At 40.7% G+C, this 13,311-nt stretch overlaps 1 protein-coding gene across 8 annotated transcripts in view; it reads right to left on the reverse strand.

Annotated features, from left to right (window-relative positions):
- ARMC2 (armadillo repeat containing 2) overlaps positions 1–13,311 on the reverse strand; it is a 127,704-nt gene that overhangs the window by 55,360 nt on the left and 59,033 nt on the right. For all 8 annotated transcript variants that reach the window (XM_003898341.5, XM_003898342.3, XM_021938030.2 and 5 more), the window contains 2 exons: positions 8,554–8,656; positions 7,004–7,227 (listed from right to left, as the gene is read on the reverse strand). In XM_003898341.5, coding sequence (XP_003898390.2) covers positions 7,004–7,227; positions 8,554–8,656 — 327 coding nt within the window. The remainder of the gene's footprint in view (positions 1–7,003; positions 7,228–8,553; positions 8,657–13,311) is intronic.

Consider the following 13,311-nt stretch of genomic DNA (forward strand, 5'->3'; position numbering starts at 1 on the left):
TGTCTTCTTAAGTTTCTTGTGATTACGTTTTTATCCTATCAGAAGTAATTGCTCTTTGAAGCTTCAGGTTTGGGTAATTCTGATCTTATTTTATTGAATGGCTTTCTGGTGAGTGCCTACTATGTGCCTTACCCTGTTATGGGCGCTTTACTGGATCATCTCATTTCATTTCCCAGCTGCCCTTTAAGGCAGGCATAGTCAGCACTTTAGAGACAGGAAAGTGAGGCTCAGAGGGTAAGGTGGGCTCAGTGTCCCAGCTGAGCGTCCAGCTCAGGCTGGGGGCTCCAGTGCGGTGCTCTCCTCACTGGACCATGCAGGGCGGCGGCACTGGGCCTGCCCCAACACAGTCCAGGGTTGAATGAACCATCAGGGTTCCTGATGGCAAACACTGAATACAGGATGGAGCTCAGCTCAGCCAAAGTGGGGAGCTCACTCTAGGGCTCAGAAATTTAAAAAACAAAACAAAACAAAACAAAACCAAGTATATCAAAACACCTTTTAATTAAAAAATACAGAGATAAAGAATTATACGATTGAAAGAGAGCAAGAGAGCACACTGTTGTCCTAGGAGATGGCCCCCGCACACCCCTCGCTCGCCTATTCACACTGCTCCAAACAAAGTGGCGGGACTCCTCTTCCCCTACACGCTCTCTGCAGCATTTGCCAAAGCTGACCCATCCTTTCGGAGAAAATCTCTACTCTTGTACATTGCCCTTCATTTCCTGGTCACTTCCTTTCCTCTTTCCATTCCACACCATCTGTCGTCAGTCCCTCTGCTCTTTCTCTACTCTCTCCTTGGGTAATTTCATTGTCTTTTCTACCTTCAACCATCACCTCCATGTAGATGACCCTAAATTTGTATTTTTGGTCTTACCTTCTCTTCTAAGCCTCAGCTCATACCTCCTACTTCCTACTCGACAGGCCTGCATGGCTATTCTGCTGGCATCTGAAAGTTTTATATTAAAGCTAATTTCAGCCAGGAGCAGTAGCTCACACCTGTAATCCCAGCACTTTGGGAGGCTGAGGCGGGTGAATCACTTGAGGTCAGGAGTTCGAGACCAGTCTGGCCAATATGGTGAAACCCTGTTTCTACTAGAGACCTACTAAACAATTTTAGTTTTGTACTAAAAATACAAAATGTAATCAGGTATGGCGGCACGTGCCTGTAATCTTAGCTACTCTGGGGGCAGAGATAGGAGAATCACTTGAACTTGAGAGGCAGAGGTTGCAGTGGGCCGAGAGTCCGCCACTGCACTCCAGCCTGGGCAACAGAGTGAGACTCTATCTCAAAAAAAAAAAAAAAAAAAAAAAATTAAAAATTAAAAAATAAAAATAAAGCTAATTACATAATTTTCTTCCCATAATTTTCTTTCCTCCTCTCACCAAATCCATTCCTGTCTATAACTCTCTAATTTCTCTAATTTCATGATACTATCATTTATCATTTTCTGAACTATCCAGGCTCAAATTGTCTGAGTCAGCTCTCTTTGTTCAATACACTTTCCTATACCCTAAACCCTAAAAACAAAAGGAAGGAACCGAGTGAAGGAAGGAAAGGACTGATGAGGTGGGAGGACCGACCTTCCTGAGAAACTTCCATTTAGAAAAAGGAAGAATATGACAGTGGTATGGTACTGAGGAAGGGGGAGAGGATCTGGATTTGTGGGAGCCGCTAGGGAGGTGTCTGCAGGCTTAGGGGCCAGAGAAGCGGGGGTGGGGGCTGCGGAGAGGAAAAGTAAACCATGTTACCTGGGGTGCTGCAGAACAGTTTTAACTTCAAAAATAGTATATCTAAAGCAGGGAAAGGATACATTTCTCTAAGGATTGAATTCAAAATCAAGTGGGTCAGGCTGTAAAGAAAAAACAGATTGGAAGTACAAGTGAATCCAAAAAACAGGCATGAAAGTTCACGTCAATCTGAGCTTTAATAGTTACATTGTCCACCTATAAATTACCTAGCTGTTAACATAAGTACATTGAGATTTCCTTCAATTACAGCAAAGCAGCTTTGTACATGATGTTCTCAAGACACAGAGGACAAAGGAGACACTGGGAGAATTTGGGCTTGGTTGTGATTGTGACATAGAAGACTCTTCTCTGTTCTCCAGGAAAGGGCACAAGGGAGACCAAAATAGACTTTCAGATGGAGGTGACTCCAGGAGTTTCCCTCAGCTCCTGTGTCATGCCTGCTCAATGGCTGCTTTTCAAAGGCCACAGATGAACCCTAACACCTCACGATAATCCATTCTAGAGCAACACTGACAAGCTCCTCTTTCCATCTGTGCCACCTCCTTGGTGGTGCAATTTACTACTGGCATTTAGGGGCCTTGCTTGTTAGTTGGCCTATATTTCTCTTTTTCCAAGTTCCAGGGAGCTCCCCCTAAATTCTAGGGTTCTGGAGTTCAGTGAACAGGCACAGTTTAACCTGCTTTACTCTTATGATTTTACAGACAAACTCGCATCTCCAGTTCTGCCAGCCTGGGACTATTCACACTTTGACTTGATGCACAGGTGGCAGCACCCAGTTTCTCTGAGTATCTTGTCCTTCTCAAAATGCTATTACATGTCTGACATGCAGAACTGAGTGCAATGTTGGCCATGTGGAAGTACCATAATTTTGCAGAAGAATAAGCATTGGAATACTATTATCTGGATACAGGGATCATCAAAAAGTAGGTGCCTACTGGCAGCTCTCCTTTCTTACCACCCAGAAGATGCCTGGCACAGAGCAGCCACGCCACAAAACTTGTGCAATGAGTGTCTCTTGATTTCAGCCACCAGGTGATAAACATATATTAATGCATACAGCCATACAGATACATATATGTAAGAAACAACACAAAGAAGACCTTCCGAAGTTCAACACTGTGGTTTTTTTTTTTCCTCTAAGCAACATTAGTCCATGTGCTTTGGAGGAGCTTTTCCTTCATACCCATTCCTTTATCTCCACTCTAATCAGTCTAAAATCTAACTGCAGCAATGCCTGTTAACTGGGGCTGCTGTGTTTGAGATCTTAGCCCTCCAATCTGTCATGTACCACAGATACGTTCTCCTCCCATCACTTTTCAGCTATTGGGTCTTTATCAGTTTCACATTTTGTGCACATTCATCTTTCTGCCACTCTGATCTCATCTCGTCCCCCTATGCACTCACCTCCAACTGCTCCTTATTGCCCCAAGTCCACTCTTGGCAGCTGGTATCCGAGACTCATGGCTGTACCTTCTGAATCTCACCTTCCAAGATGCCCACACAGAATCCCTACTCTAGACAGCCCTACCTCTTCAGTACCTCCCAAACACACCTTATTTATTTCCCACTTGAGTGTTCAACATCCTTTTCCCTTTATTCTAGTTTCCCAAATCCTGTACAATCTTCAACGTCCAGCTTTGGAAGATGTTTTCCACTCTTTCCATGCGTCCAATGGAACTGCTTTTGGAAAACAAGATGACTCTAATGCTGTGCCAGATGTTAAAGCAAGCGAAGTTTTGTAATATGAGGTCCCCAGAAAGTGTTCCGAAGCTACTGAGGTTCTTGGGGTTGAAAGTTGTAGAAGAAAAGCAGTCACGCCACTAGATGTGGCCTGCTTGTATCTTTTTTGCCCTCGTCATGTTCTCTCTGGCTGGCAGACATTATTTTATTCTTACTACAGCCATAAGTAAATTTATCTTTTCAATTGAAAAAAGCCGCTTTTAAAAATGCCTCCTGGCCAGGCACAGTAACTCACACCTATAATCCCAGCACTTTGGGAGGCCAAGGTGGGCAGATCACCTGAGGTCAGGAATTTGAGACTAGCCTGGCCAGCATGGTGAAACCCTGTCTCTACTAAAAATACCAAAAAAAAAAAAAAAAAAAAAATTAGCCGGGTGTGGTGGCGGGCCCCTGTAATCCCAGCTATTCAGGAGGCTGAGGCAGGAGGACCGCTTGAACCTGGGAGGTGGAGGTTGCAGTGAGCCGAGGTCACACCATTGCATTCCAGCCTGGGTGACAGGCTTTTTGTCTCAAAAAAAAAAAAAAAAAATTAAAAAAAAAGCCTCCTGAGCTGGAGTTACCAGGTTCTCAAAGCTGGTGTAAACAGACACTTCTGCTTGTGGCCAGATCTGTCTGGCTGAATTTGCACATGAACCAGCTGGTGAAAAGTCAGTCAGTGTTACACATTCACAAAAGCAGAGGCTTTCGGCCGGGCGCGGTGGTTCATGCCTGTAATGCCAGCACTTCGGGAGGCCGAGGCGGGCAGATCACAAGGTCAGGAGATCGAGACCATCCTGGCTGACACGGTGAAACCCCATCTCTACTAAAAATACAAAAAATTAGCCAGGTGTGGTGGTGGGCGCCTGTAGTCCCAGCTCCTTGGGGCTGAGGCAGGAGAATGGTGTGAAACCTGGAAGGTGGAGCTTGCAGTGAGCTGAGACTGCGCCACTGTACTCCAGCCTGGGCACAGAGCAAGACTCCATCTCAAAAAAAAAAAAAGCAGAGACTTTCATCTGCTCTTGGAGTGAAGTCTTGTTGTTTACATTTTATCATTCATATGATACAAAACAGTTTTTGTTTTCATTAAATATGAGGAAGTGTCCCATTCAGGGAATTCTGCAAATGATAAAGACGAAAACAATGTCTCCTTCCTCCCCAAATCTGTAAACACACAGTGATACAGTTGATACAAATGGCATTTGGTGATCACAGCTGGAGTAAGTTCAGGTGGATGCCATAATGGGCTCCATTTTCTCCTGCTAGACAGGGGTATGGGCCACATATGCCAGGCCTTAGGCTGGTTTCAAGGAAGGCTTTGGAGACAATGACATAGCCCACTGCCATCAGGTGGTGGCAAGTGGTGGTGGGCAGTGAGGAGGAACTTCTACAGTGCCCCCTAGAGGTAGGGGACACAAATGTCAGGAAAGGAGAGGGGATCTGACCTGTTGAATCAGGTTGCACCTGAGGATGCTGAATCCAGGGAAAATGGAAATAAAAGAGTAACACAGGCAGCAATATACTGTATGTGCACACCAGAGACACCAGAGGTCCCCTTTCTTGATTTGATATATTTTTGGTAACAGTAACACTCAACTGTGCACACATGCACACGCGCGCACACACGCATGCACACACACACACACACACACACACACCCGTGACATAGTTGATGCAAACAGCAAACATTTATATGTGTATAAGATGGGGTTGGAAAGAGATTAACTAGACAAGAATCCCATAAGCTGTTACATAAAAATTTAAAACAGAGTGAATATCTCAATATGGGAATGGTTGAGAATTTGAGATATATCCTAATCACAGAATATTATGCAGTTGTTAAGAAAAATTAAATAAGTTTTTAGGGTTAACTCAAGGGATTTTTACTACGTATTGTTAAATGAGGAGAGAGAAGGGCATAGAATATTCCATTTGTTAAATCCTGTGTGTGTATTAAAAGGTGCTGAACACATCAGTGTGAACAATGTTAAGGAGAAACAGGGAGGGAAGAGAATGATAGACAACAAACAAAAGTGACTATTAAAAGTAACAGGTTATTTAAAAAGTGAGAATTCGCCGGGCATGGTGGCTCATGCCTGTAATCCCAGCACTTTGGGAGGCCAAGGCGGGCGGATCACCTGAGGTCAGGAGTTCGAGACCAGCCTGACCAACATGGAGAAACCCTGTCTCTACTAAAAATACAAAATTGCCCGGGCGTGGTGGCACATGCCTGTAATCCCAGCTACTAGGGAGGCTGAGGCAGGAGATTCGCTTGAGCCTGGGAGGTGGAGGTTGCGGTGAGCCGAGATCGTGCCATTGCACTCCAGCCTGGGCAACAAGAGCAAAACTCTGTCTCAAAAAAAAAAAAAAAAAAAAAAAGTGAGAATTCTATTAAATTATGTACATGTATATAAATGACCACCAAAATGCTGGAGGTGTTATCTGAGGGTGAAACCATTGCAGGTGATTTTTATATTCTTTCTTATACTTTTCAGCATTTTAACAGGAAATATAATTAGTCTATAATCAGAAATTACTATTTTCATTGAGGGAAAAAAATTGAATGATTCAATGACACTGGGAGCATGGAAAATGTTTCTGAAGCCTTCCTAGCCAAAACAGGGCACACAGAAAAACTGTGCACATTTATGACTCAAAGAGGTTTTCACAATCTTCTTCAAAATGGAGACAGACCACAAAGTCCAAAATTAATCATCATCCAAATACTTTAAGCACCTTGAAGACAGGGCCTAAATCTAATTTTTAACAGTTTCCTAATAGCTTAGAGTGCTCTGAGTGCTCAATCCTCATTAACTGACAAGCACATTTCAAATCCTATGAATTATTACATCAAAGATGCCATTATTTGACATACAAATGCTATTAAAGATAAAATCTCATCTAAAAAAGAGTATCCAAGCCAGAGCAGCTCCAGTGAAAATAATTTAACTATGAAATTTAATCTGCTACAACGTAAGCAACAAAACCCTAACACATAACAAAACTGGTCTACCTGCTCTGTTTATATTCAGTGCATCCAGTTTTGTTCCCTGCATTCCTACAGTCTCGGGGCTGCCTGGTATCTACATACCCACCTCAATGACTGTCCACTCAATCCCATTACCTTCGGTTTCTTACTGAAGATACAAGAGTAATGACATTAGCTACCAATCATCATAAATCATCTCCGGGCCAGGCCCATCTTCAATACTAAACAGCCTGCTAAAATTTGACTCCAACATGCAATTGTTTTGCAGAGAGGTACAACTTTTCCCTTCTTCCAGGCCTGCTTTCTCTGCAGGGCAGTGAAAGTGCATACTGTGTGGAGAGCTGCTCTGGTAATAGCCATGGAATAGCCCGTCCAGGACAACAGGCACCAGGTCCTCATGGGGTGGAGGTGGGCTGTGGCTGCTGCCCTTGGAGGCCGGGCACCCATACCTGGCTATAGGGGCCTCTTGCATGCCATTCTTTTAAAACTGGCATTAGGCAATGTGAAAACTAATTTTACACGTCTAATCTTTTCAAGTAAAATACTTACCTGGACTAGCAAGTGGCCCGAATTAGGCAAACATGTACCACATTTCTGGGTGTTCTCATTTATTTGGTTTATCAAATTTATCAGTATTTCCACAGCACCTTTGCTGATCATTTCATTAAGAAATCCTGGATTTCCAGAAATGAACTTTATAGACCCCATACAGTATAAAAAAGCTTCCATGTTAGTTTCCAGGTCTTCACTTCTTAGTACCTCCAACAATGATTCTGTCAAAGAGATGAATTATTATAAATGTCTGAGTATAACAGCGGGAGATAAATATATTAAATAAGTTGCGTGTGAACATAAAATACACTTTGTAAAATATGTTTACCAAAATCTACATTCAAGTGCTTGTTAAGAGTTATATCGTATAAAGAGAAAAGCTTACTTTTAGTTAAGACAAATCTCTGTAATAGTAATTTCAGCAAAAGGATGGGATTATTAATAAATAAGAGAAAGTATTATTTTAATTAATGTCATTCCTTGCCTCTTACTAATTATTTATTGGCCTTTATTTTTTGTTACAAAAATTTTGAGTCATAGAATACTAATAATTTAACAAATTTAAGAGTTAAATTTCAATAAGTCTTTAAGAATATATTTGTTTCTGTATTATTAGTGGGAAATCCATGACAGGAGCTTTAAAAAATCTCAATCACCCTAGAAAAAGATAACTTGAATACAACACCTATCCTTTTCCCAAGACAACTTAAGAACATTTGTTCAATAACATACCACTACTTGGTTTTACGAGTAATCCAGGCAAATCCAATAAGGTTAATAATACATATCTCACATTTAATTACATTAATGCCCATGTAATAATTTGAGATGATTGTTTTCAGTCTACAATTCTTAATTAGTTGATTCAACATTAGACATTTCTTTCAGTACTGGTTTTGTCCCTGTCTGCCAGAGGCAAAGAAAGATGAAAAGATAATTTATCCTATGTTGCAAAAACAGAACTCAAAATATTTTCCATGTTGCTGCATGGAAGATACTTTGTATCTTCTCTTCTTGTATCAGCAATATTAATTCATAAAAACATTTCCATTTAGGTAACTAGGTATCTTAATTTTTTAGAAGTACAACAAAAATTAGGCATGAGCTAGACAAGGTGTAATAAAACTTCCTTACCTACAAATTTGAAACATTGTGATGTCAGGTTTCTATAACAGTTATAGATGTCTTTCAACTTTCAGTCATTCCTAGTATATTAAAGACTAAAATTTTCAATTATGTCAAATACTATTACATGCATTTTTCTATATATTAAATCCAAGTCCAGGAAATGAATTCTTAAATGGGGAACACTTTGTAAATCACACAATGTTACTACAGGTGTTGAAAGAAAAGAGCAAACTACCACAGGACACATTCAACTGAATGTGGAAAACAGAGGAGGACAAAGTAAAAATGAGCATCGCAAAACTTCTGCATGTTTCTACAAAACAAAATATTCCTGCTATCATTGATTATACATTTTCTCTCCAGATACCTAATTTTTACTCAAGTACATTTGCTCAATAGTAGCACTGAATGACACTCACCCAGAATGCTGTCATTTTGAATCAAAGAATCATTCTTCTCATTCCTGCTAATTTTAAATATAAGTTTGCAGACATTAAGAAGATTCTTTCTACTCACTTTAAGCTGCAGAGAAAGAAACACATCTCTATTGCAGAAGGAAATAAAGATATGCTGTATTTTAAAAAAATAAACCACAAACATCTATTTTTAAAGTGCAGCAAGAGTATTTTTAAACATGAAGAAAAGTTCTAAAGAAATCAACTTTGAAAAATTTAGACCACATATTTGCTAACTGTGGTATCTAATTAACTCAATTATAGTAAATACAATATAAATGATCTTTAGAATAAACATTTTAATGACAGATCTTGGCGACTGTGAACAGTGTGGAATAAACATAGAAGTGCAGATATCTCTTCGATATATTGATTTCCTTTCTTCTGAGTATATACCTAGCAGTGGGGTTGCCAGATCATACAGCAGCTCTATTTTTAGTTTCTTGAGGAACCTCCAATCTGTTCTCCTTACTTATTTCTTACTTCATAAAGTCTCTCTCTCTTTTCTTTTTTTCAGAGACAGGGTCTTGCTCTTTCACCCAGGCTGGAGTGCCGTGATGCCGCCATCACAGCTCACTGCTGCCTTGACCTCGTGGGCTCAATCAATCCTCTTGCCTCTGCCGCCAGAGCAGCTGGGACTATAGGCATGTGCCACCGTGCCTGGCTAATTTTTTCAACTTTTTTTGGTAGAGATGTTGCCCAGGCTGGTCTCAAACTAGCAGGTCAAACAATCCTCTCACCTCAGCCTCCCAGTTTGAGATTACAAGTGTGAGCTAACACGCCCAGCCAAGTCTCATATTTATATGTGTGATTATTAGTTACTTTTAAAGGAGTATATGAGGAAGAAAGGGGTGCAGTATACTGCTAATACATTTAATTAGAGTAATTGCATTAAAACACAAAAGTAGAGAAAGAAGAATACCAAAATTTCACATTAATTTAGAAAAGAATACATAGTAGAGACGAAGGAAAGAAAAGAAAGGGGGAAGCTTTTGGTTTTATCATTTGTATAAAAGAAAACTTAATACTGTTTAATTTGATAATACACACATATTTCTTTTTAAGGTCTATTTCTGGAATGCTTTGAGATAATCACAAGTAACATCCAAATTTGAAAATTACCTTCTAGGCTGGATGCAGTGGTTCACGTCTGTAATTCTGGCACTTTGGGAGGCTGAGGCAAGTGGATCACGAGGTCAGGAGTTCGAGACCAGCCTGACCAATATGGTGAAACCCCATCTCTACTAAAACTGCAAAAATTAGCCGGGTGTGGTGGCACGTGCCTGTAATCCCAGCTACTCAGGAGGCTGAGGTAGGAGAATCACTTGAAACCGGGAGGCGGAGGTTGCAGTAAGCCGAGATTGCACCACTGCACACCAGCCTGGGTGACAGAGCGAGAATCCGTCTCAAAAAAAAAAAAAGAAAGAAAAAAGAAAATAAAATGGTCTTCTAAATCATACAAAAAGATCTAAGTAAACTAAACACAGGGTGATAAGGAAATATAGTTGGTTTTTTTTAAAAAAAAAAAAAAAGCAAAGTATAGGATGACTGACTGAATCAAATGGTCTAAATTAGCTGTGTATTTAAAGTAGTAAAAAAGAAAAATAAAAAACACCCTAAATATCCAATATTAGGGAATAGTTTAATAAACTGTGGGACATCAATACTATTCACATTAAGCAGTCACAAAAAAGCGTAACTGTGAACACTATGTTTAAAGAGGGAAACATTTATAACCTACTGTTAGATGGAAATACTATGTGCCCTCATTGCAAAGGTGTAAAAATGTGTTTGTAGGAATAAAGTCATCTGAACAAAAAATTATTTCTGTGTGAAAAGGATGACATATAGGTGATTAGTTTATTATTAAAAACTATCTTTTAAGTTATTTTATTTATTTTTTGAGACGGAGTTTCGCTCTTCTCCCCCAGCTTAGTGTGCAATGGCATGATCTTGGCTCACTGCAACCTCCTGTTCCCGGGCTCAAGTGATTCTCCTGCCCCAGTCTCCCAAGGGGCTGGGATTACAGGCACGTGCCACCATGCCCGGCTAATTTTTGTATTTTTAGTAAAGATGGGGTTTTGCCACGTGGGCCAGGCTGGTCTCGAACTCCTGACCTCAAGTGATCCACCCACCTTGGCCTCCCAAAGTGCTGGGATTACAGGCGTGAGCCACCACGCCCAGCCTAAAGTTATTTTTAATAATATTTATTAATGAGTTTTCAGTTACTTAAAAAAACATAATGGAATCTGTCAGGCATATTTGTTAAGTATTTGTTCTGTGTTTGATCCACAAATATTTACTGGGCACCTGATGTGTACCAGGCACTGTGCTGCTCACTGCAGAAGACACCAAGATGGCCATGGTCAGCCCCCAGCTGGAGCGGCCCCAGGAGGCGAGCACTGCCTGTGGTACAGCTTCTGCATGCCCTCCTGCAAGAGGCCACTTACAAAAGTTATTCCAGAGCAACTCTGCAAATTCGGTGTTGTCATTCCCATTTTGCACTTGAGGAGTGCATGCCTCAGAGAGGTCACAGAACCACCTCGGCATCGCCTGGGCATGCATTAGGAATGCAGAATCTCAGGCCCCACCCAGCAGTACCGCCTCAGAATCTGCATTTTACAAGACCCCCAGGGGATGCATGTGCACACTGAGGTCTGGGAAACACTGTTATGGAAGCTTCAGAAACTGTAATACATGGCAGAATGGAGATTCCTTCTGTTCCCAGGAGGAAAATAGGAAATGGGAACCTTAATACATGTTTAATGATTAGGTATTTAAAATAACATTGTTTAAAACCCCCAGAAAATAAGAGGGCTTAAGAAAACAGAAGAACATTTCTATATTGATGGAAATATATATTATTCCTAATATTTGGGAATATATTTGAATCGGCTGACTATCTTCTACTAGATTGTGAGTCCTTGAGGTCAAAACTACCATTTATTACTCTTTCTATATGTAATATGTAGGATGAGTTCCATACTTAATAAAACTTCATGGAAAAAAATGAATAAAACTCACTTTCCTTTCCCCCACCAAATCTTACATCTTTAGTAAAAAGTGGCAAACGAAAACAAAACAAAACAAAAAAACTCTTGTATCAGAGTTTTCATTAAAATAACAAGAAGAAAAAATAAAAAAGAAAACGAAGAAAAGAAAAAAGACAACCACAATTTCCAGGCCTGCTGTAATGTCAATTTACACTCAGAGCAAATTTGTATGGCTGCTCCATTGTTAACTGTAAAATTATGACTTTAAGACATAAAAAGATAATAAAATCTTACATTTATGCAAGGGGTGTAGACTATCGTATTTTTAAAATTCCCTGTTACTCTCCCTTTCCTTTGCTCTGCTTTATGTTTCTCCCTTAGTTCTCATTATCTCCTTTGGTATCTGCTGTGTTTGCTGTCTGTCTGCCCTGCTACAGTGGCAACCCCAGAGGCAGGAGCTAGTTCATTCACTTGTATTCCCAGTGTCAAGAAGAGTCTCTGGCCAGGTGCGTGACTCACACCTGTAATCCCAGCACTTTGGGAGGCCAAAGTGGGAGAACTGCTTGAGGCTAGGAGTCTGAGACTAGCCTGGGCATCATAGCGAGACCCCATTTCTTTTTTTTTTTTTTTTTTTTTTGAGACAGAGTCTCGCTCTGTCGCCCAGGCTGGAGTGCAGTGGCCGGATCTCAGCTCACTGCAAGCTCCACCTCCCGCATTTACACTATTCTCCTGCCTCAGCCTCCTGAGTAGCTGGGACTACAGGGCGCCTGCCACCTCGCCCGGCTAGTTTTTTGTATTTTTTAGTAGAGACAGGGTTTCACCGTGTTAGCCAGGATGGTCTCGATCTCCTGACCTCGTGATCCGCCCGTCTCGGCCTCCCAAAGTGCTGGGATTACAGGCTTGAGCCACCGCGCCCGGCCTGCGAGACCCCATTTCTATAAAACATTTTTAAAACATCAGCCAGGTGTGGCAGTGCATGCCTGTGGTCCTAAGCTCCTCGGGAGGCTGAGGCAGAAGGATCACTCGAGCCCAGAAGTTTGAGACTGCAGTGAGCTGTGATCTTGCCACTGTACTCTAGCCCTGGGTGACAGAGCGAGATCTTGTCTTTAAGAAAGAAAACAAAAAAGAGTCTTGGCACAAAGTAGGTTCTTGTGGTAGGGTAGTTTTCTTCTTATGTTAAAAACAGTAGTTTATTCTATTTAAAGTAAATTTGGCAAATTAAAGTAAGAGAAGTTAAAAAATCACTCATAATAGTGCCACTATGTATAATCACACTTGCTATTGGTATTTCTTTTCTTTTTTTACCCTGTACAAAGGGTGCTAGACTTTTTTCCCTCCTAAATATAGTCACATTCGTACTGTATATATTTGTTTGTACTCTTTTAAAAAAACTTAATACAGTAACATTTAAGCTTATATATTTTTGTATATTATTTTGTAAGAGCTTTTGACACAAAGATTAAAATTAAGATGACAGTCTGGAAAACTTTCATTTGCCAGTATTTGCCAATAAATAGGCAGAGAGAAATTGTGAAAAACTTCTTAGTCCCATATAGCTTTAGTTTTTGCTGATTTTTTCTTCTTCAACGGTTCTTACGATGTAGTCTTCTAAAATTTTACACAGAACCCCATCACCAAGGTCTAAGCTAAACAAGACCTTGTCTGGAATGTTACAGGAGATCGAGGCAGTAGATGGGAAGTTAGCCTTGATGGATTTGAAGGTCCTTTC

Source organism: Papio anubis, chromosome 6 (genome assembly GCF_008728515.1).
Source record: "Papio anubis isolate 15944 chromosome 6, Panubis1.0, whole genome shotgun sequence".
Lineage (NCBI taxonomy): Eukaryota > Metazoa > Chordata > Mammalia > Primates > Cercopithecidae > Papio > Papio anubis.